Here is a 20,345-nt window from a genome sequence, read left to right on the forward strand (position 1 = left end):
GCGGCAAAGCTTAATACTGTGTATGGTACGGGGGTCTCCCAATGTCAGTTTGTGCATTCACGGATGTATCCATCTGGGGACCTTCTAGCATCAGAGAGTCCGCTGGACAACGGACCTTCGAAATCATGTGATAAAGAACCGCTCCAATGGAAGATTGACAAGGTGTACTCTAAGTGTAGGAAAGTCCATCTCTAGGCCTTAAGCATGGCAAGAGCGCTGGAGCCGGTCAGTATTCCATCCGTAGCTTTGTGGAGGAAGTGCAATGACCTTGGACGCCATTCGTTAACGAACACCAGGCTCCAATGGAATCTATTGGCTGAGCTCTTATATGGCTGAGCTCTTATATGGCTTCTCCCTTCTTCACTAGCAAGATTGCCCAGGTCGAACCTTCGCATCAAGTCGGACAAGGTCCCTGGTTGTCGAAAGGCGTAGTGCCTCCAAGGGCACTGTCCCTGCTAGAAGCTTGTTCAGGAGATGTGTTAGCGAGAAGGAGAGAGTTTCGTTATGGTATCCGCGTGATTTGTGTCAACACTCAACAATCAGTGTGGGACTCTGGGTCACAAGCAGCCATTGAGCATACCAAGAGCACCACTTTTGCAATGGGCGGACGGGCGGGTGTGCGTCGGTTAGATCAGATTCCGTTCTTTGACATATGTACCATGTACATGGCCTGGTACCATGATTTTTTGCTTTTGAACTCAAGACACGACTTGTACCCCTTTTGGTCGGACAACTCCTAGTCTCTTTGGCTGATTCTGTGTGGACCATGGTAGTGCTCCAGTCAACTCATTCTTTACCCAATATTGGGTGGCTGAGTGTGTATGGTCGAGGAAAGCCCCTGCAGGTTTTCCATGACTTTGGGTGATGGGGAGCAATAGCGGGAACCTATGCCTCTCCCAGCCCCTCAACTCTCGTGTGCAACTTGTGGTATGCAGCTTTGTACGGAGTCCTCACCTCAGGCGTAATGCAGGATGCCTGTGCTAAGCGAACGAAGTGGGCAAAGATCAATCCCCACTGGAGGGACATGTGCGTCATGTGGGATGGTGTACACTGTATTAAATGCTGTATCGCTATTGTAAAGCTTGCATTCGCGACAAGTCGCGGTGCCTCTGGATTCAGCAAACGACAGCTTGATGACATAGTCAGGGAGCTGGAAGAATATCCTAACCTTAGCCCAAGCGCCAAAACAATGTCAGCAGACTGTCCACTTTGCCTGTGTGGATTAGCTCAAAGAAAACCTAGTGAGAATCTTGGTCGATAGGAGTGTGACCCCTGTAGGCCCTGGAGACTCAACTTTGATAAGCCTTGGGGTGAGTGTGTAAATGGCTCTCAATGAGCACGGACTGTTGGATTTGGAGCAGTTATTTCTCTTGGAAATGTTTGTGGCTTGCATAGTCACAGCAAAACCACCTCGTGCTGGCTGAAACAATGGGTGGGTAGACAAATAAATCCATTCGGCGCGATAAGTCGCATATGGGAGTGGCACGAGTGCCACTGACGCAATGACATATCCGAAGCGAGGTGCGCTACCACTTGATATGGGTAACGGTTTTATCAGAGAGTCTGTGCCCTGCGTTCGGGAAGCGGTACGCCTTACATGCTTGAGGAGGTTGCCGTAAGGTCTGGGGCGAGTCAGTTAGTTGGAGGACTTTGGGAAGCGCCGGACAATTGCAACCTTCAGCTGAAGAGAAATGGAGCAACCTCGTCGAAAGAGCGGCGTCCAGTTACCAACTGATCGTACCGAGGGTTGATGGCACAGCGCTGTGGTTTGTGCAGGAAGGCCACGCGATCACCACGTGGACCACCCTTGCAGCCACGTGTACGTCGTGTTGCTCAATTTGTTCTCCCGGGAGTGTGGTGTGCAGAAGGCAATGGGGCTTCAGCCCGTTGATGGCAATAGCTTCGTGCAGATTCTGCTGTGGACGCGGCGACCATCAAGGGTATGAAAGGACCTGAAGGGACCTGAATCGTGGTTCCCATTGGTAGCTGCATGGGACATCGACGGCTGAGGGGACCCAGTCTGCACCTTTAACTGCATGGCAGGGAAGTGCATGGTATCCAGATCGGGATCAATGGAAGTGGGCGTCGACCAGAAAGGGATGGTGACCGATTGGCATCTCACCAAAAAGGGAGGCCCCAATAATATGCGTGGGACAAGGCTCCAACCTCGGCGCTGCGCTTGGATCGCGAAAGGTCTCGAGGGACAATTTGTCCCGGAAACATGCAGGTGGTCGACTCGGTCGCCTCGACGAGTGCAGAGCCAGGCCGCCAAATCACAGGATAGTCGATGTCGAGAAGAGGGTTTTCGTAGTTCGAAATCCTTCTGACCCCCATGCCACCACGAGATCGTGCTTCCACAGAAAACGTGGCGCGCACACACGACGATCTGGAGCGGTCCATTCTGCCGGGGTTATGTCAGAGGCTGACCAGGCTGCATGGCCTGGACCCTCGTAGGCATCTAAAACCACTATTCGTAGAGACAGACCCCTTGCACCCACATGCATATTCCTGAATAACCGACGCGCAAACTTCGACGAGCAATATCCATCAACGACAATAAGCCCAGCGCCGATTGGAGGGGTGGTCCGTCCCGTGTGGTCAAAAAGCGGCGCCACATGGATGCTCCCAGCCTTGATCTCGGACCCGTGCTGTTTGCGTGAATTCGAATTCCCTCGCATGAAAAGAAGATCCCTCACATCGGCGCTGGAAGTCGTCTCTGGCGGCGGTCGAGCTGCTCCATTTACTCCTTCGCATAACTCGATGGCGAACTGTGCTGTCACATTTTGTTCGAGGCGGCATTTAATTGCCATGGTCTACATCACAACACCCTCCCCTCGGGGAGCGAAGTGGGTATGTGCCTGACCGAGATGCTATCCACAGAGACGGGTAATTCGGCTCGTGTGCCCTGGCAACCAAAGGAGAGTGATATTGCATGCAAGCGAGGTTGCTCGTGCGGCGTGTGTAGTGAAAAACTGCTTTAGAAACAGGTCTCTAAGGATGAAAAACAGCCAATCGTCGAGCTTCGTCTCAACCAGGGGTAACCATCCTTAGTCAAACTTCATGCTGAGACCATTTGACTTGAAATAGATTCGCCACTTTCTCGCTGTAATTGAAAGTGGCCAAGGCTTTGCGGGGAGTTTGGCGACATCTCTTCGTGATTGTTTCCTTGCCAGCTTCTCGCTTAAGTGATCCGAGCTTAACGGGAAAGCCCTAGTTAGTTTGCGTTAGACCCGTATGGTATCGCATTGCGCCACTAGCCCCGCAAAGACTGGGGATTGGTTTGTGGATGTCCTCTTATGCATCATGATCAATGCTGGATATTGTTTTTCTTGTGAGCCACCACCGACATTGTGGACTGCTGAGGACACAGCGTCGAATACACTCGTGAGGCTAGATGGCGGTGCAGGCGTGGGTGGTGGAATGACTTCCCAATGGCCAATAGATACTGGAGCCGTCCTCGCCACGAGAGTCGTTCCCACTGAACATGAAGTCCCTTCACAACCACTGTGAAACCACATAGGTAGTTGGCCACATGGGATGTTGACGTTGTGTTTGAGTGTCATTTACATCAAGTTCTCAGCTCCGACAGAGTCAATTTGCTTTGTGACTGACCCTTAGAGTTCTGATTGATATCGGCATCCCACGCAGATGGCTCCAGTAATGCGGATGACAGCAATGCAACGCAAGGTTCCTGTGGGTGGGGGCCATCTGCACAGACACGCAGACATGGGTAAAACAGCTTTGTGTGACGGGCACAAGACCCTCATTCTCTGGACTAGCGGCGGCGTCTCTCTTTCGTCTGGTGAGAACCCTGTGCAGCCTCTTACGCGCCTCACCTATGCCTTCTTGGCCAGAAAAATATCCCCTGATTCCCTTTTTTGACTCGTCCCTGGTTCAATTGGCCATGAGGCTTGCTTTGTTGGTGAAGTGGGCATAAGCCAATTTGGCCATCGTCGCATCACGGGGTCGCCCTGAATCACTGAGCCTTTATCGGGTGGGCCAATTTGCGAACCTAGAGGACTCAGCTTGTCAACTCTTCTCGATGGCCCTAGTCGTTTCCAAGCTCCAAGCTCCCTAAACCTGCATCAAAACGTATGCCGCACTATTGAGTCATGATGTTGATATGTTCCTTGCCTGGCTGGAGGTGTCTGAACCACAACAGTAGCAACAGCAGCAGCAATCCAATCAAAGACCCTCTCGCTTGCGTAGCCGGTAGCATCCGTGTTGGTGTTTCTTCTTTGCTTTCCAGGTTCTAATCTCCTTAGGTTAGATCCTCAACTCTCAGCAAGCCTGTGGGCTGCTAGGCCGGCTTTTCTTTCCCTTTGCACAAGACCATTCAGCAAAGGACCAGCTGCAACTATCGACGCTTAGGATGCAAGATCTCGGTTCAGGGGGTATGAGCTCATCCTTTTGACAAGGTTCTGATTCGTGCTACCGAGGACAAGGATACACGGATTAATAGCTCAGAGCGGCGTCGGTTGCTGTGGGAGGGTAGGGCTGATCATGCGTAAAGACACGTTGTGACCTGCGTGGAGACGAGCTGTCAATTCATATGATTGACCCTGCGTTGACCGCACTTGAGGCGGTGATAAGTGTATAATAAGACAAGGAGGAGCGGAGTGGAGGAAAGTTGTAGATTTTGCAGGCTGCGCAGTCGTTTCTGTGCGTGCACTTACAGTCTCCTGCTGCTCGTTACTTCAGACAACATTACGTCGTAAACAACAGCAGAGAACTACAGCCTCGACCCTCATTCGTTTCACATCAAAGGCCAGGAGTCTAAGGACAAGCGGCCTCTGTAACGGCATTACTACCTCACACCCCTATTCCCTGCCCTTGTCGACACCACACATCGAGGTCTCTCTGAATATTCCCTTCTAATACCTTACCTCGACTCAGCGTCAGCATCTGTCAACTCCCCCTCGGCGCACTGCTGTTCGAGTTTGACCATTTACGAACATACTCAGGCCTGTGCGTTGTCTCCAAGCTACAGCCTCGATCCTTTCGTCCCTGCGCGCGAGAGACAGCATCGATGCTTTCTCGTTCGAGAACCTCATTGACACAAGATCCTCGATTTTCAGCATCGTTATCTGTGTCTCAACGCCTTTCCAACTTCGAGCCACTATTCACCTCAAGAGTCTGCACGGTTGTGACACCTCGCAAAGTGCCAGCGACCATTTTACCTAGCAGTTTCTTCCGGGTTCTTTGAGGACCCTTGAGAGTCAATCTGTGCATCAGTTGTGACGCGGTATTGCGCAGTTAGAAGTTGTTTGAGATCAGGCCTTCTCATCCTTCACTGTATTAATTGATCCCCAAGTGCCGACAGACGAGACTATCGGAATTTGAGCAAAGGTGCGCTGATAGAGTGCGAAACAAATTTTCACGCAATCACTCGCTTCCGCAGAACACTGCCAGGACCAATATGCTCTCTCAGCCGCTCACTGCAGGCTCTTAAAAGGTTGATCAATTTTACAACCAACCCTAGCCTCGCCCGTACTGTCATTACCAGGAAATGATACCTATGCTAAGCCCGCGAACCTGTCGGACCTTGAATGGAGGATCCTCAACAAATTTCAGCAGATTTGTCTGTCAGAGTTTTGTCGGGCTCATTTGCTTCGTCGCGAACCATTGTGCCGGGTCGTGGAACAGCTGGAGCAGCTTGCTGATTGTGTGATGCTGGCAACTAACGAAAGCATCCCAGCAAATTTGCTTCACGTTCCCAGTCTTACTTTTGACTTGTTCAAGAAAAGGTCCTCCGAAAGACCCCTAAGCCGTCATATCGCTGTCTGAGACAACCTTAGCAGCGGACGTGATCATCCATAACCGGGACGAAAATCCATCAAACCTTCCCTTCCGCAAATCATCGACCAGAGCAGGTCCTCTCTCCCTGGGAATCGACCGCACATTTAATCCTGCCAGGGCAGGCGTGGTTTCCTTCTCCAGATTCTGTCCGACACACAAACTCGGCCCTCCTGCTCCATCTTCCAAGTGTCTATATTCCACTTGTCCTTCATCATCTTCACCATCTCTTGGATATATTCTTCCAGCATCCTTCCTGGACACAGCCTTATCCCGCAACATTCTTCCCTTCTTACAGCCCATCTCGTCATCTCTTATCCAGCACATATGCTGAACCAAGCGCCCCGTTTCCCTGGAAGCCGGAAATCCCAAGTTCAAGCTCCAACCAAAGCCCTTATGCGCGGGCCACCCGCCCTTGTCGACGCCTCTCTCACTGAACGTGTCCAGTCTAGGCTCCACCTCGCCAGGTCTGTTGTTGGCAAAGGCGGGATTCCAAAATGCAGCAAGAACATGCTTGGGGAGCTGCAGAGCTGACAAAACCGGTGGCCAACAGAGATATGTATCGGATGACGGTCAAGCAGCAGCCGAGTGAGGGCCAAGTGTTGTCTATTTCAAAGCGTACTAGTGGTCAGTCATCTCGTCTTCCATACATACACAGGTACTGATCGTCACACCAGCCAAGAAGCCACAGAACGACAAGGTCGCCCTCGACCCTCCTGTAGTGATCGAACTTTTGGTCTTCGACGATGATGCAACTAGATCCTGGCTCCACAGCCCATATCTGTTCTGTACGGCCGAGCTTGTGAATCTGGATGACAAGCAAACCAGGTCCGACACGCTTTCTGGAACGTTGACATCGTCACTCCATGTGGTTAAAATGGGTGACGGAAAACGTGTGTTCTCTGAACACCGCAATGTCTTTGTCGCAGCTAACAGACTCACAGTCCACGGATACTTCGTATTCGGTGAACTCACTCCGACCAGCCCAGGAAAATTTTTCCTTCGCTTCTCGCTCTTCGAAATGCGCCGCAGGTACGTCGGATAGATCTTGTGACGCCCTCACTGTTGCTGACCAGTCACAAAGCCAAGATGCCATGTTTGCGCAAATGCTCGCCTGCGTCGCTGGTATGACATTCGAAGGTGAGCAATTTTGAAGCTGTATTTGCGACTGAGAAGATCCTCACATGCTGTCAGTCTATTCCCGCAACAAGTTTGCTCCTCTGGCCCAGTCTACCGAATTGACGAGATTGTTGAGTGAAGGAGGTGTGAAAATCAGAGTTCGAAAAGAGCCGACGTACGTTCCCGTCCTTTTACTTGGCACTGGCGACAGTCGTGTCCTCGTCGTTACCAGATATTCGTCCTGCTTACCATCGTACCGAAACTGACTCCACTCCATCCAGGCGTCGATTGCAAAGAAACAGAGCCAACTGGGGATTCCAAGGATTCTTCGGAGGTTATGGCCAAGCTGTACCAGCCTCAGTGTATGGACAACCTCAACCATTTCCGCAACCTGGCGTGCAGCAGTGGGGTCAGCACGGGAACACGACTTATAACACGAATAATGCGGTCGATATTAGAGATCGCTTGAGTGTTCAGCACAACAGTATGACGGCGCCATGGCAAGGTGGCCTGCCGCAGCACCCTCCACTGCCCATGGCCCCGCCCATAACACAACAACAGCAGCAGCAGCCTCAACCTCTGCATCGACTTCAGCATACAGCATTGTTGCATGACATGCAACAGCAGCCAGTGAACCAGCCTCTCCCACCTTCGCAAAGCTCATTGTTGTTGCAAGAGACACAGCAAATGTTCATGCTACCGCCGCCACCACCGCCTCCTCAGGATCAGCAGCAACAACAGCAGCCGAGTTCATTCTCACCTCTCCCACAGATTCTGCCACAAAATTTCAGCAACCCTCCACTAGCAGGCTATACTGTGAGAGATGCTGGGGAAAGCCGCGCGGGGTATTCTACTGCTGCACAAAGCCAACAGTATTATGCCACAAGCTCGGCAAATACAATGCCGCAGTTCACAGTGGCGGGTGATCAGATGGCTTATACGTCCTCGTCCGACGGGCAGTTGATGTATTCCACCACGCTGAATGACCAGATGGTACCCACAACTTCGCCGGGAACCGAATCGAGTCAAGGCGCATCTTCAAATGGCGTGGGCCAACAACAATATCAATATCGTGTCCCGGATTTCGACACTTTGCAAGATCCATTTGATCCAAGCTCTTCACTGGGAGGATTCCTCTAGGGGTCGCATCGTCTTGTGAGAGCGGAACTTAACACCCGGGGTGCGGTGAGAAGTCGTTGACTCTGGGGGGGCCGGGTGTGGTTGTTTTATGGATGGGAGTATTCTCTCAGACTCGAAGAGACAGGGATGATGAAGGCTGACGTATGACTTTGCTATTGCTCTTGCATGATGTTTCTCGCTTGGGTCTTTTTATTTGCTGCATTTTGGTTAAAAGGAGGAGGCAGGCTAGAGAAAGAAATGGATAGGACGGGGTATCGAAACTGGAATGGAAGGAAAAGTGGATTTTTTAATAGTGATTGTATTTGTTTTCTGTCACTCAGTCAATTGTTAAAGGGGAATGCAATAGAAGGAGTTGTACTCACACAGCTATCATCCATCGAGGACGCATACCCTTTCCCTCTTCCTTGTTCTTCCCCCTACGCTGTTCGTTGTTTGCGAGTCCAATCAAGGGCCATCGGTGAGAAGACGTGAAACTGCGGTCAGTCTCGCACCATGGCAAACGCCACCACGCACTTCATATCCTCGACTAAGGTCGGTGTGTCCATAAAGGACACAGAGAGTAGATTTGCGAAGCGAGAAAGGGGTGTCTGTTATATAGGTTGGTAACAAGGTGATTGCGATGGGGGGGGAATTTTGTTGAAGAGAAGGAGAGGCACTAAGGACCCTGACCCGGTGGTGTCGCAACGACTAGGCCAGCTCAGACTCCTAATACTCAGCTCGAGTGCACGGCTAGACTTCGCCGATGGTTCAATCGAGGAAAACTTCTATCAGAGTGGTGGTAGCGAACGAGGTGTGCAAACCTAATGAAGATTGCAACAAAGAATTCACCATGAGGCAATTTAGTACATGGTCCACGGATTTCCATCGTGCCAACAGCGGCCACATCACCAAGAGGAAACCTTGTATGGTTGTCCATAGAATCCTCGAAGAACCCGCTACGGCATCAATTTCCAGGTCGATGAGCCGATCAGCTTTCTCTCTCTCTCCGCTAGCATTGTGACAGAACAGCAAGTGACTACCTCCTAAGGTTGTATACCCAATGATGCCTCAGCTCCCACTCATACAGCTTGCAGCCTCGAACACAATCGAACTCTTTTTCCTTAAGGCATCCTCTCGCACATGTCCGCTCGAATACGGTTCATATGACCCATCATCATTACACTGCAGGATGCAAATCAGGGATTGCGCTGGAGAAGGCTTAGCATCCACACCATGATTGGCTCTTTCCCCAGTCTCTGTGAATTCGCAGTCACGAAAGCGACGTGGCCTCCCACTCGTTTCTCGACAAGGACAAACGATAATTTCACTTCGACCGAGACGTCCGGGGATGGAGGTCGAGTCCAGCCACCAAGCAAAAAGTAATTCGAGCCGCCGGAAACAGACAGATATCCACCAAAGCGGCACCAGCTGAGGAATTCTGAAACTCTTGGAGCAGAAGGTAAATCAGCACCGCTACGGTTACTTTCGGATTGACTGGCTAACCTTCTATGTTCAGCAGTTAATGTGCTCAATGCCATGCCTGATCTACACTTCTCCTTAGTGCGGACTCATTTGGGGATGAAGGGAATCGCGAACAAAGAGACCAGACACAAATTCCAGCAGAGTTAGATGTCTGTTGGCCCTAATAAATTGCGCTCCAATGAGCTATTGACATATGGGTGCTTGTTACTCGCTTTCAAAGTCTGTTCTTGGTCCAGATCAATTGAAAGCACAGACCCGGACTAGGCTCTCCACAAGTGACGGTCTGGCAGACGTGGCCTGGAACATCGAATCACACCATTCAACCATCAGAAACACAACAATGACCTCCGGGTCACCGGGAGATCCTGTGGTTACATCGGCTTCGTGCCCTGGACGATAACTTGGCTCCCTACGGCATTTTCCAAACCAAATGCCAGATGGTCCCTTTCCTTGGAAGGTTTTCTTTGTGGCCTTATGATGACTTCGATGGCCTTCTTCTATAGAGTTCTCTCATTGCATTTTTTGTCGCGGCACCTACCACTGTTCCTAACAACAAGCCAAATAGTGTCGTTTTCCACGTCAGTGTGTCCCTACTTACAGTACTGAAGTTTCATTCTGTTGAGCTACATATTGTCATAGTTGCCTACGGACCTGTCTCGGCGACGCAAGGCCTTACGCTACTGGAAAGCAATTTGATGTCATCCACGTTAGAACCGACACGCAAATCCAAGAGCAGTGCTGGTTGGTACGCACAAGGATCTCCCCACCGATGCTTCATACCTGAGCCAGGTCAACCGACAGTGTGCCTTCCTCACGGTGTTCTCGTGCCAGAGAAAACATTATTACATTGGCAGTTCGCCGTCGTGGCAAGACCTCTTGTCGCCGTCGATGACTCATTGACTTCTTTGTTGGCTAGGGGATATAGCAAGAACCTACAAGCGTCTGGTCTCTGGAATGATCGTTCTCATCCTGCAAGCGTGTTTCAATCTCCTTCTGACGTGGGGAAGATGCGAAGAAACTGAAATGTATTCCTCCCAAAGCAGGTGAGCTGATCAGAGCGAACAACGACGATATGAATCCTACGACGGAAAAATCGCCTTCCGTAATTCTTCATCCACACAGTCATCCTTCGAACTAGGACCTTCCTTTCTCCAAGACAGCCAGTCTCTCGCCATCGCTCCATTCTGACTTCTCAAGACACCCACTGACACATCGACCACTTCTGGCCGACTGTTGTTCCAATAGAATACAGTTGCGCCACATCTTCCACAGAAGCTCCTGCATGCATTCTTGCTAGACCAAATATGCCTCAAGGTGGTGATCTCATTTGAGCCTTCTTCGTCAGCCTCTCGACCAAACTTTACAATTGCCCCTGTGTCGGCATGCCGTATATTGGAGGGGGGAATATACGCCCAGGGTTGGAAAGAGACTCCAATGGCCAACCTGCATGAGCGACAGGCACAGAGGCCCGCAACATAGTGGGTCTTCTCTTCGGGAATATACCTCTGTGGAAGTTTCAACGATTGAAAATCTGGACGGGTGATTTGGATGTGGACTCCTCCGCAGTGACATTTGGCATCCAAGGTCTCGCTCTCAGTGGCTGGTGCGCGTTCGGCGAGCAGGGAGAGTTCCCTCAATTCAACCTCGCTGACCCGTCTGCTGGTGTGAGGACGTCCTTCCCAGCATTCGACCTCCCGTCCTCCGAGTTTGACCATTTGCGGTGCCAAAGCGCCATCTCCTGTGTCGGTGACGAAGATGTGGTGAATGGGTCGAGTAGTGTTCTTTGCATGGGACTCAGACCCCGTCTGCTCGAGCACACCGCCCATAACCCACCATCTGCTTGCATCGTCTCCTGTTTCCTGAATCAATACGTGCGACCCGCATTTGCCGCAGAACCACCTGCGACGTGTGCCCGAGCTGTCGTAGGGTACTGTGCGCTCCCACACACTCTGAGGGGGAGGCTGTGGTAGCTCAGGAGACGATAGATACAACGCCCCAGTAGCGTATCGGCAATCGGAGCAGTGACAAAATTCACTATCCAGGGGCAGCTGCTGATCGCTTGGGAGAGCGTACGAGATGGCTCCACACAGACATGTCGCCGTGACGCGTGGTGAACCAGGTTTCGGTGTCATGGTCATAGGTGCAGAGCTGTGTGCCGTTTGGTAACACAAAAATTTCGGTTTAGTGGGATCTGGGGATGTTTCTGGTATATGGGGTTAGAGCCTTGGTGCGTTGAGTTGAGTTGAGTTGAGTGCGTTGTGTGCTGGGTGAGTGATCGTCATTACCTACACGACGTCTTATGTCATTTTTCAGGCCACAACACCAACAATTCTTGTCCCTGTGGCCGTATTTCGTTAGGCCGAACTCCACCTCATGTAACCGATGCTAACCTCGCGCAGTGTTTTCGCCGTTTTCCTCCGGATCCACTTGGTGCCACCTCCAACTCCACCTCCACCTCGTCACCTCCGCATTTTTACCAAGACCTTTTCGATCCTCTGTGCCGACACAAGGCTGAGGCCCCTTAAGTTTGGAGATGCTGGAGACGGTGCATGTGCACACAGTCTCACTAAATCTCACTTGTGACTCACCATGTAACACACGGAATGCTAGTGAGGGCTTGAAGATAGAAATGTCACGAGAACAAGAAAGATGAAATGTAAAGAACAACAATTTGAAGAGAGAGAGCAGGCGTACTTGAAATACGCCGGAACGCATGGGCAAACTTGTCGACTTCGTTGTTGATCGTCAACTACCACTAAAATGTACAAAACTTTCGTGAAACTGCGATTGAAGGAACAGAGTGCAACGATGAAGAAACTAGCCTGACCCTCCACCCAAGATATGCATTATATGCAAGACAGCTTGCACCTTCTCCGATGACTTGTAAGTACCTCGTACTTAAGCACTATAGCCGCATCTACATTCAAAGTTTCCTGCCAACTTCGTAACCACTTATTTTCCCAGTGTAAAACCCGCCCCGTCGCTTGAAAAAGAAACCTGAAACCAGCTGGTGGTTCTTCTTCTTCCTCATCGGCCCTTTCTAAATTGTGCTGCTTTACTCGCGAGTGGTGTTAATTGGTATTCCCAGAGGAAGTTTTTTTCCTCTCTTTTGGTCAACCTTCAGGACTAGATGGCTAGGTATCGAAGGGGCGATTCGTGGGGAGTCTCTAGGTAGAGACTCTAGATCAGAACCACACGATGTTGAGGAGGGCTGCCAAGGTGATCAAATCCTTGTCTCGGCTTAAAGCGACAACTGTGGTAACGAATCACCGCATGAGCCGCGGTCATGCACGAGGGCGTCTCAACTTTGATCAATCTAAGAGTCTCTTGCGGGTTTTAAGGTGGTGACTTGATAGAAAATCGTGTATTTGTCATCCGTTGCGCACTCAGAAAGACACCATTAGGTTCGCCATGTGGTATTTGTACTTGCAGACAATGTCACCTGCATTAGGTACACACATCCACGGCTCGCCTGCGCGGCAGCGCGCACGTGAGTCTCGTTCATTACTACAGAGGGTCGCACGTCAATGTATGTCTGTGGTACTAAGTGTCTGTCTCCCAGGCTGGACATCATCCAAAGCATACTTCGCTTCTCTGCGACTAAGCCTCTCGAATCTCAGACACGGTGCCCTGGACCTCGCCCTAAACCTTTTCAACACGCTGCGGGATGGTGGTGACGGCAACCTCCTCGAGCTGCTGCACGTGCTGCACCTTCTCCTCAACAACGTCCAGGTCGACGTGGGCAACCTCTGCGTCCTCGCCGTCGAAGATCTTGGCCACCTCTTCAAGCGTCACGCCGCGCGTTTCGATGAACAGGAAAGCCACGAAAATGACCTCAAAAAGGAGCCATCCCTGCACAAAGCAGCCAAACGTCAGCAAAAATGTATCCCAGCAATCAACTGCATGCTCGATCACAAAGAGGTGGACTTACACAATAGATTGAGTAGAACCTCCAACGCGGTTGGAGATGCGCGAGGCCGATCGGGTTGATGTACCTAAATTGCAATCAGAAAAACCGGGATCCCTTTTCATTGGCCGAGTCGACTTACTGGTTAAACACGAGAGCAGCTTGGACAAAAAAGTTCATGAGCATGAGACCCTACCGGGCCACCGTCAGTACAAGTCGTTCCCCAGAAAGGTCGATTGTGGACGTTCTCTCACCTTTGCACGCAGTTTGTACGGCATAATCTCGACTGTGTACCCCACCAGCAAACCGGACCAAGCAATGTTGTAGAAGACACCGTGAAGGAAGATGAAGAAGATGACCGTCTTGCCTGCCGCGAGGTTGCCGTCGAGGTCATATAGAGCCGAGCAGGCCGTCCAGAGGACGAAGCTGACAAACATACCTGTTATGGAGAATCAGCACAAGACAGGATAGCTGGAGTCTCAAAATTACTGACCCGCAGTCGCAGTCAGGAATAGTGGGCGTCTGCCGAACCGATCAACGACTGCTGCGGCGATGAGGCCGACAATGAGCTATGAGCAGGTCAGCGATCCAGCCACCTTCGAATCGAAAGTGACCTACTGAGAGAATGGTCTTGGATCCGTTGATCTCAAACTGCTCGTTTTTATCTGTCACACCAATGCTCTTCATCACAATGGCAAAGTAATAGCTGGTCAACCCATTGCCGCTCCATTGGGAGAAGAGACCAAGGGCGACGACAAGCAGAAGTCGATAACGGTTGCCCTTGGTCCGCAGGAAATCCAAGAAGCTGCTCGACTTCTTCGACTCGAATTCAAGGCGAAGAGTCTCCCTAATTTCGCGGTACTCGAACTGGACTGTGAGGTCCATCTCGTCCCCATTCGAATGGTACTTTGCCAGTGTTGTCAGGGCTTCCGCATGGCGATCCTTGGAGATCAGCCAGCGAGGTGACTCTGGGATGATCCAGATGAAGCAAAAGAGGATGAGTGTTGGGAAAGCTTGAAAGATCGACGGGATGCGCCACGACCAGTTGTTCTTGATGGTAAAAGTGCCAAAGGTGATCCATGTCGCTGCAATGGAGCCAATGTCCCAAAGCTGATTGTAGACTGTCGTCACTCTCCCGCGATGTTGCGGGTGGCACAGTTCAGTCAGAAGGAGAGGAGCCGAGTTGGAGCACATGCTATTGCCAAATCCAACAAAGAAGCGGCCGGCGATGAACATGGAAAAGTTTTGGGAGGCACTTTGAATAGCGACGCCGGCGAAAAGGAAAACGCAGCCAGCCATGATGGCGATGCGTCGGCCATAGATGTCGCACAGATATGGCCTGACGGTGTGATCAGCAGCAGTCTTCGTTCACAAGAGGTCAACCTACGCAAACGGGAGCCCTGCGAGACTTCCAATGCTATATATCGACCCAAAGAGACCGAGAATCGACCCAGTGGGATGGTTGAAGTAGTCTTGCCAGACGTCGAGGATTTGGAGGCCGTTCAACATCGACCTGGCGAGTGTGAGCAGTGAGACAGAAAGCTTGGACGGGAGACAGACCCGTCATATCCTGTCGTCGCCGAGGCAAAGAACAGCGCAATGGCCATGCCATAGAGCTTCCTCAGACCTGGGTCCTTGTACCAAATGACCCTTCGAAGCGCAGGAGCCTCAGCAATGGCTACTTGTCGCTCCGTCTTGTGCATAGGCTGCACGACCGCGATACCGACCATTTTGAAAGATATGCACTTTGTGGAGTCTGCAATACTTCAGCAATGGAGTAGAAGACTGTCCGGGTTTCCAGATTTCTGGGGGTCACTTCCACGCCAGCATATATGTCCTCAGTTCGCCATATCGAAATGTACTGCCGAGGGCCTTGGTATAGGCGGGTAGCAAGCAGCACCATGCCGTTCGGCTGTATTATTCGCGATGCCTTTGTCGAATCAGGAGATCGCCAAACTCCATATGCCGGGGGGGTTATTGAAAGAGCTGCAGGTACCTCAATTCAGCCTTCTTTAGGCTAATAGGAGAACGCCCTGTCCCAGGTTCGACCATCTCCAACCCGTCGATCACTCCATGGAGTCGTTGTGGGATAGTTTATTACCCCAAACTGGATCCTGGGGTCTGAAGTCAAGCACGCCTCATTCGCTCGTCAACCCAAGCTTGTAAAAGCTTCGGGGGCCAGGCGGTAAGCACAGCGCAGCTAGTTGTGTTATTTGCGGTTGAGCTAGTGGCGGAAGATATCGATCCCACCCTGCTGCCATTTTACACGGTTTGCTGGTGCAAAGCATATGTTGATACGAGTCAGTCGCGGGCGAGCTATTGTGAAGAGAATGATTCCGATGTAGCCCCGACGAGATGATTTGGTGAGTTGCTTTGAATATTGACTGTCGATTGCCCAGATGGGAAACTGAAGTGCCAGATCCAGGGTCCATTCTTCCTTTGCAATAATTCGCAGTTACAAGATGTGCTGCTTAGTGACTTGGGAGTATGACTGGTTGTTTGTTCTCGATGACCTCCGGCAGACTCAAAAGGAACTTCTAACCCATTTTCTTGGGAGTTCAGCTCCTCTCGCCTCCCACGAGGATATCAAGAGACCCCGCAACAGATATGTCGTGTAAAAACTGCCACAAATGCCCCGCTGCCGGGCAGGTCCTCGCACCCGTGGGCCAAACCCGCCAGCCCCATACCCCATATCTCGCTGTGAGCCAACAAGGAAAGGAGAGGAGAGCGGCACTTCCTCTACGACTTCCCGGGTGACTGTCCGCTCGGTGTTCTGAACCTGGCAGCCGTGCTATCATCTGAGGTTTGGGTAGGGAACATTCCGGCTAAATACAATCGCATGTCATTGGTGAAAAACATTAGGGTTGCAAGATCCCGTGTAGCGGTCGTCCTGTGGTATTGCCGCTGCTTATAACGTCGAAAGTCGAGTATTAAGGCTGAACAGGGCACAAGATTTTGATATCTCAAGAGAGGCACCTACGTCTTTTCCCCCTAAATTGACTGACTCGAAAGTAACGATGGAAGGCAGAAAGTTTCGGCATCTGACTTCTGAGCAAGTCGACTGTTTCATGAAGTATGGTTATCTGCGCATTCCAGGCTGTTTCACTCGCGAAGCTGCTGAGGAATGGACAAAGGATGTCTGGGTGAGACTGGGCTTTGACCCTAAAAACCCCGACACCTGGACGACTGAAAGGACCAACATGCCGGGTCACGGAGAAGTATTGGTCAAGGATTTCGCGCCCAAAGCATACGACGCCATCTGCGAGTTAGTTGGAGGGGAAGAGCGCATCACTGAGGAATCCAAGTCGTGGAGGGACAGTTTCATCGTCAACCTGGGGACAAAAGAGCACGAGGGCAAGGAAGCACATCCCAAAGAGTTACCCGGGTGGCATGTGGATGGAGACTTCTTTGTACATTTCCTAGATTCTCCAGAGCAGGGTCTGCTTGTCATCCCTCTGTTCACAGATATTCTGCCCAACGGCGGCGGAACCTGGATTTGCTCCGAAGGGATCCCCAAGATAGGGAAGTGGCTGTATGATCATCCCAAGGGCGTCCTTCCACGAATGACGCCAATCGGAGCGACGGAGAATTTTGAAGACGGCCTGGAGTTCTACAACAATCTCGTACAGGGCTGCGATGACGCCTCTTTCCACGAGATGACAGGTTCGGTTGGCGATGTCATCCTGCTGCATCCCCTGATGCTACACTCGGCTTCCAAGAACGGACGCCGCTTACCCCGGATCATCACCAACCCGCCGGTCTCGCTGGTCCAGCCCTTCGAGTTCGACCGCGAGGACGAGAGCCAATACAGTCTTGTCGAGCTCAAGACGATCAAGGAGATCGGAGGACAAGACAAGCTGCGAGGGTGGAAAATTCAAGGGAAGAGGGACGCTGTCGTGCCGGAGCGAGTGAGGCGTCAAGCCAGGATGCTGGAGGAAGAGAAGAGAAGACTCAAAGAGCGCGAATTGCAGAGTCAGACACCACAGGCCGTTGCTGTTGCATAGAATTAATATCTGTATTCCTTTGGTGGCAGGGCAGTAGAAATATACGGACACAGATGTTCGAGGAGCCCATTTGTGGGCATCATTTCGTCCATACCCGTGTCAGATCTATTCCATCTTGCAGATGTGTAGTCGTTGGCGATAGAGAATGGGCTGCTGCTCGACATCACCAGCGCGGGAAAAGATGCCCGTTGATCCACTGGTTCGCCGTGGAGACGTTGCCTAGTCCATGCGTGACTTCGCTCCGCAGTCCGCATCTCCAACATTTCACTTCTGATATCGACCAGCAGCCACATCCCACAACCCCTGGCCGGCCCAAGTCCCAAGAACCTCTTCTGCCATGCACCAACCTTCATAGAGCTGCTGATTGTACAGCATGCCCGCACTGGGCCGCCACGGCAGAAACGCATCTGCACCGCCGCCCATATGTCCCTAAAACCACCCCTCCTCTCCGTCCCGTCACGACACCACCAACATCCACGAGACGACCACCAGCAGCAGCAGCAGGAAGACTACGACTATGAGATCACGATCCGCTTCTCCGCATCCCTGCCGGACCTGCTCCTGTCAATTCCCGCCTCCCTCAATGCCAACACGGCCACGCTGAAGCAGCTGATCCGGTCGCGCATCCCTGACGCCTACGCCAAACACCGCATCCGGCTGATCCATGCGGGCAAGGCCCTTGTCGACGATGTCCCGCTTGCGGCGTCGCTGAAGAGGAACGTCTCCAGGCCGCCGAGTCGGATCGGCACGCCGGGTCCGTACGACGAGAGATCTAATGGCTCTGTCGCGGCCGGGAATTCTGGCGGTGAGAGGAGACTGGAACTTGGAAACAAGGGCAAGCAACCCGTGCGGGATCCGCCGGCGCAGGCGAGAATCTACATACACTGCTCAATAGGCGACATTGTACTCTCCGCTGCGGAGTTGGCAGCTGAAGCGGCGATTGCGGCATCCGCCAAAGCGAGCGAGGACCAAGACGAGGACACCACAGCGGCCACCAACGCAGCGCAGCAGCAGCAGCAGACGACAACGACGCCCGCGCCCCGCGGCTTCGACCGTCTCCTCAACGCCGGCTTCAGCGCCACCGAGGTACAGTCCCTCCGGCTCCAGTTCCTCGCAATTCAGGCGCACACGCACACGCCCGACACGATGCCGTCACCCAACACGCTGCGGAACATGGAAGACCGGTGGCTCGACAACTCCACGACGGGCGCGAACGCCGACCTGGGCCCCGACACCGCAGCAGGCTCTGCCGCGGGGATCGGCGGCGACGACGACATCCAGGCCGGCGCCCTCGACGACATCATCTGGGGCACCGCCATGGGCTTCTTCTGGCCCGTCGGCTGTCTGGTGTGGGGGGTGCGTGAGGAGGGTATCTGGAGCCAGCGCCGCAAAATGGCCGTCATCGTGGGGTTTTTGTTGAACATTGGACTGGGCATTATCAAGTATACAGGTTGAAATTTTCATCTTGTTTTCTTGTAGGGTCGAGGCGGGTCTCGTGTATCACGAAAAGATCGACGTGTTTAGACATCTTGTCACCCTGGTAGAGCATACTGTACGAGGTATAATTTGTGGAAACCCGAAATGACAACCCCATTCGAGACTTTCCTCTGATCTGATACAAAGGGCTTCTATAACAAAGCGGCCCATCCAAACAGGAAACACCTTGTGAAACGCCTGCAACATCAATTCATATGCACAACAGTCTGGATAAAGCCCGATCCAGACTGTCCATTATCCACGGGTCGACTTCGTCCAATCGCTCAACAAGCTCAACCGCTCACTTGAACTTGCTGTATATTACACCAATGATAAGCAGCACTAGCACTGTAATGATCGCGATGGTAATCACGCGGTTTGTAGCCATTCTGTTGGGATTCACCAAAATCAAAGCACATAATGTCAGCTCACACTCGGCTTAAGTCGCGTCGTCAAAATGGAGAGAGATTCTTACCTGCGCGCCATCCCACGAAGCGTCTTCACACTTCGATCCACGTAGCCTTCGCTCTGCAATAGATTTCTGTGTGTGTTCTCAATCACATTCCTCTGTTGGTGTAGATCTGCCAGTGTGGAAGCTCCAATCTGCTCCGTCTCGAGCGCTATCCGTTGTGACTCTCTTAACCGGTCGGAACTCCGTCCCAGTCGCTCTGTGCCCGAGAGGAGCTGCTGGCGCTGTTCAAGCTGCGCATCTCTGGGGCCTCCTTCTGGGTCGTCTGTGTACCTGTCGCCGAAGAGTTGTTTCCGCTCAGATTCGGCGAGCGATTTCAGTTTCCGTGCCAGGGTGTCGATATCGGACTGGTGGTTGCGGAAGCGCGAGTTCACTTTGCTCCGCTGGGAGGTCGGGATGTTGGATTTCTCCAGGTTCATCTGGTCAAGCTACATTCGCAAGGACGTCAGAAGAGTCCAGCCCGCATCACTTTCCACAACAGCGGGAGGAGCGAAACATACCAACTCCTTGGCCTCATCAAGAGCCCTCTCCGCGGCTCGTATCGCAACCTTTCTCTCCTCCCCCGCGAGTTCGGGGATTTGGTCCAACTTCTGATTCACGTCTGCCTGGACGAGTTTCAACTCGGCTTCGTAGGTGCTAAAAAGTTCAGAGCCCGCATCGGTGTCGAGTGGGTTCGCCATTGTTGCGAGTTGCCGGTGAGGACCTGGAAACGAGTTGCAGTTCGAGGGTATAACTCAGGGACTAGTTGTAGGACTTTGTCAGAGGAGGCGGGTTGGAAGAGAGGGGATGGGCGAGGTTGGAAAATCGGCGTGCTAGGGAGGCCGTCCGCAGGCACGAGAGTAGTGTTCTGTCTTTCGGTGCCAGAGGTGAGAAGGATAATCCGGTGAGGCGGCGATATCAGATCGTGGAGTGTAACTGAGGACGTTACGGTAGTGCCTTTGGGGATGTGTCCGCAGTTGACGTCGGCTGAAGG

General features: G+C 52.2%; 7 protein-coding genes across 7 annotated transcripts; 3 read left to right on the forward strand and 4 right to left on the reverse strand.

Moving 5' to 3' along the window:
- Positions 1–2,273: 2,273 nt before the first annotated feature.
- AYO21_04900 (hypothetical protein) lies at positions 2,274–2,810 on the reverse strand (the record flags this gene model as incomplete). The annotated part of the gene is made up of 1 exon (XM_022654871.1): positions 2,274–2,810. One exon carries the CDS (start codon positions 2,808–2,810, stop codon positions 2,274–2,276), a length of 537 nt encoding a protein of 178 aa, XP_022512775.1.
- Positions 2,811–6,293: 3,483 nt separating this feature from the next.
- Positions 6,294–8,055, forward strand: AYO21_04901 (hypothetical protein; the record flags this gene model as incomplete). The annotated part of the gene is made up of 5 exons (XM_022654872.1): positions 6,294–6,423; positions 6,474–6,828; positions 6,881–6,936; positions 6,991–7,090; positions 7,197–8,055. 5 exons carry the CDS (start codon positions 6,294–6,296, stop codon positions 8,053–8,055), a joined length of 1,500 nt encoding a protein of 499 aa, XP_022512776.1.
- Positions 8,056–10,595: 2,540 nt separating this feature from the next.
- On the reverse strand, positions 10,596–11,648 carry AYO21_04902 (hypothetical protein; the record flags this gene model as incomplete). The annotated part of the gene is made up of 1 exon (XM_022654873.1): positions 10,596–11,648. One exon carries the CDS (start codon positions 11,646–11,648, stop codon positions 10,596–10,598), a length of 1,053 nt encoding a protein of 350 aa, XP_022512777.1.
- Positions 11,649–13,158: 1,510 nt separating this feature from the next.
- On the reverse strand, positions 13,159–15,153 carry AYO21_04903 (hypothetical protein; the record flags this gene model as incomplete). Its single annotated transcript, XM_022654874.1, has 8 exons — positions 13,159–13,368; positions 13,448–13,511; positions 13,566–13,615; positions 13,678–13,862; positions 13,917–13,992; positions 14,042–14,762; positions 14,811–14,936; positions 14,984–15,153. 8 exons carry the CDS (start codon positions 15,151–15,153, stop codon positions 13,159–13,161), a joined length of 1,602 nt encoding a protein of 533 aa, XP_022512778.1.
- Positions 15,154–16,440: 1,287 nt separating this feature from the next.
- On the forward strand, positions 16,441–17,427 carry AYO21_04904 (hypothetical protein; the record flags this gene model as incomplete). The annotated part of the gene is made up of 1 exon (XM_022654875.1): positions 16,441–17,427. The coding sequence occupies one exon, from the start codon at positions 16,441–16,443 to the stop codon at positions 17,425–17,427; it is 987 nt and encodes a 328-aa protein (XP_022512779.1).
- A 423-nt stretch (positions 17,428–17,850) lies between these two features.
- AYO21_04905 (hypothetical protein) lies at positions 17,851–18,882 on the forward strand (the record flags this gene model as incomplete). Its single annotated transcript, XM_022654876.1, has 1 exon — positions 17,851–18,882. The coding sequence occupies one exon, from the start codon at positions 17,851–17,853 to the stop codon at positions 18,880–18,882; it is 1,032 nt and encodes a 343-aa protein (XP_022512780.1).
- Positions 18,883–19,374: 492 nt separating this feature from the next.
- On the reverse strand, positions 19,375–20,052 carry AYO21_04906 (hypothetical protein; the record flags this gene model as incomplete). Its single annotated transcript, XM_022654877.1, has 2 exons — positions 19,375–19,800; positions 19,873–20,052. The coding sequence occupies 2 exons, from the start codon at positions 20,050–20,052 to the stop codon at positions 19,375–19,377; spliced, it is 606 nt and encodes a 201-aa protein (XP_022512781.1).
- Between the last annotated feature and the right edge of the window lie 293 nt (positions 20,053–20,345).

This window comes from Fonsecaea monophora (assembly GCF_001642475.1).
Source record: "Fonsecaea monophora strain CBS 269.37 chromosome Unknown Scaff29, whole genome shotgun sequence".
Lineage (NCBI taxonomy): Eukaryota > Fungi > Ascomycota > Eurotiomycetes > Chaetothyriales > Herpotrichiellaceae > Fonsecaea > Fonsecaea monophora.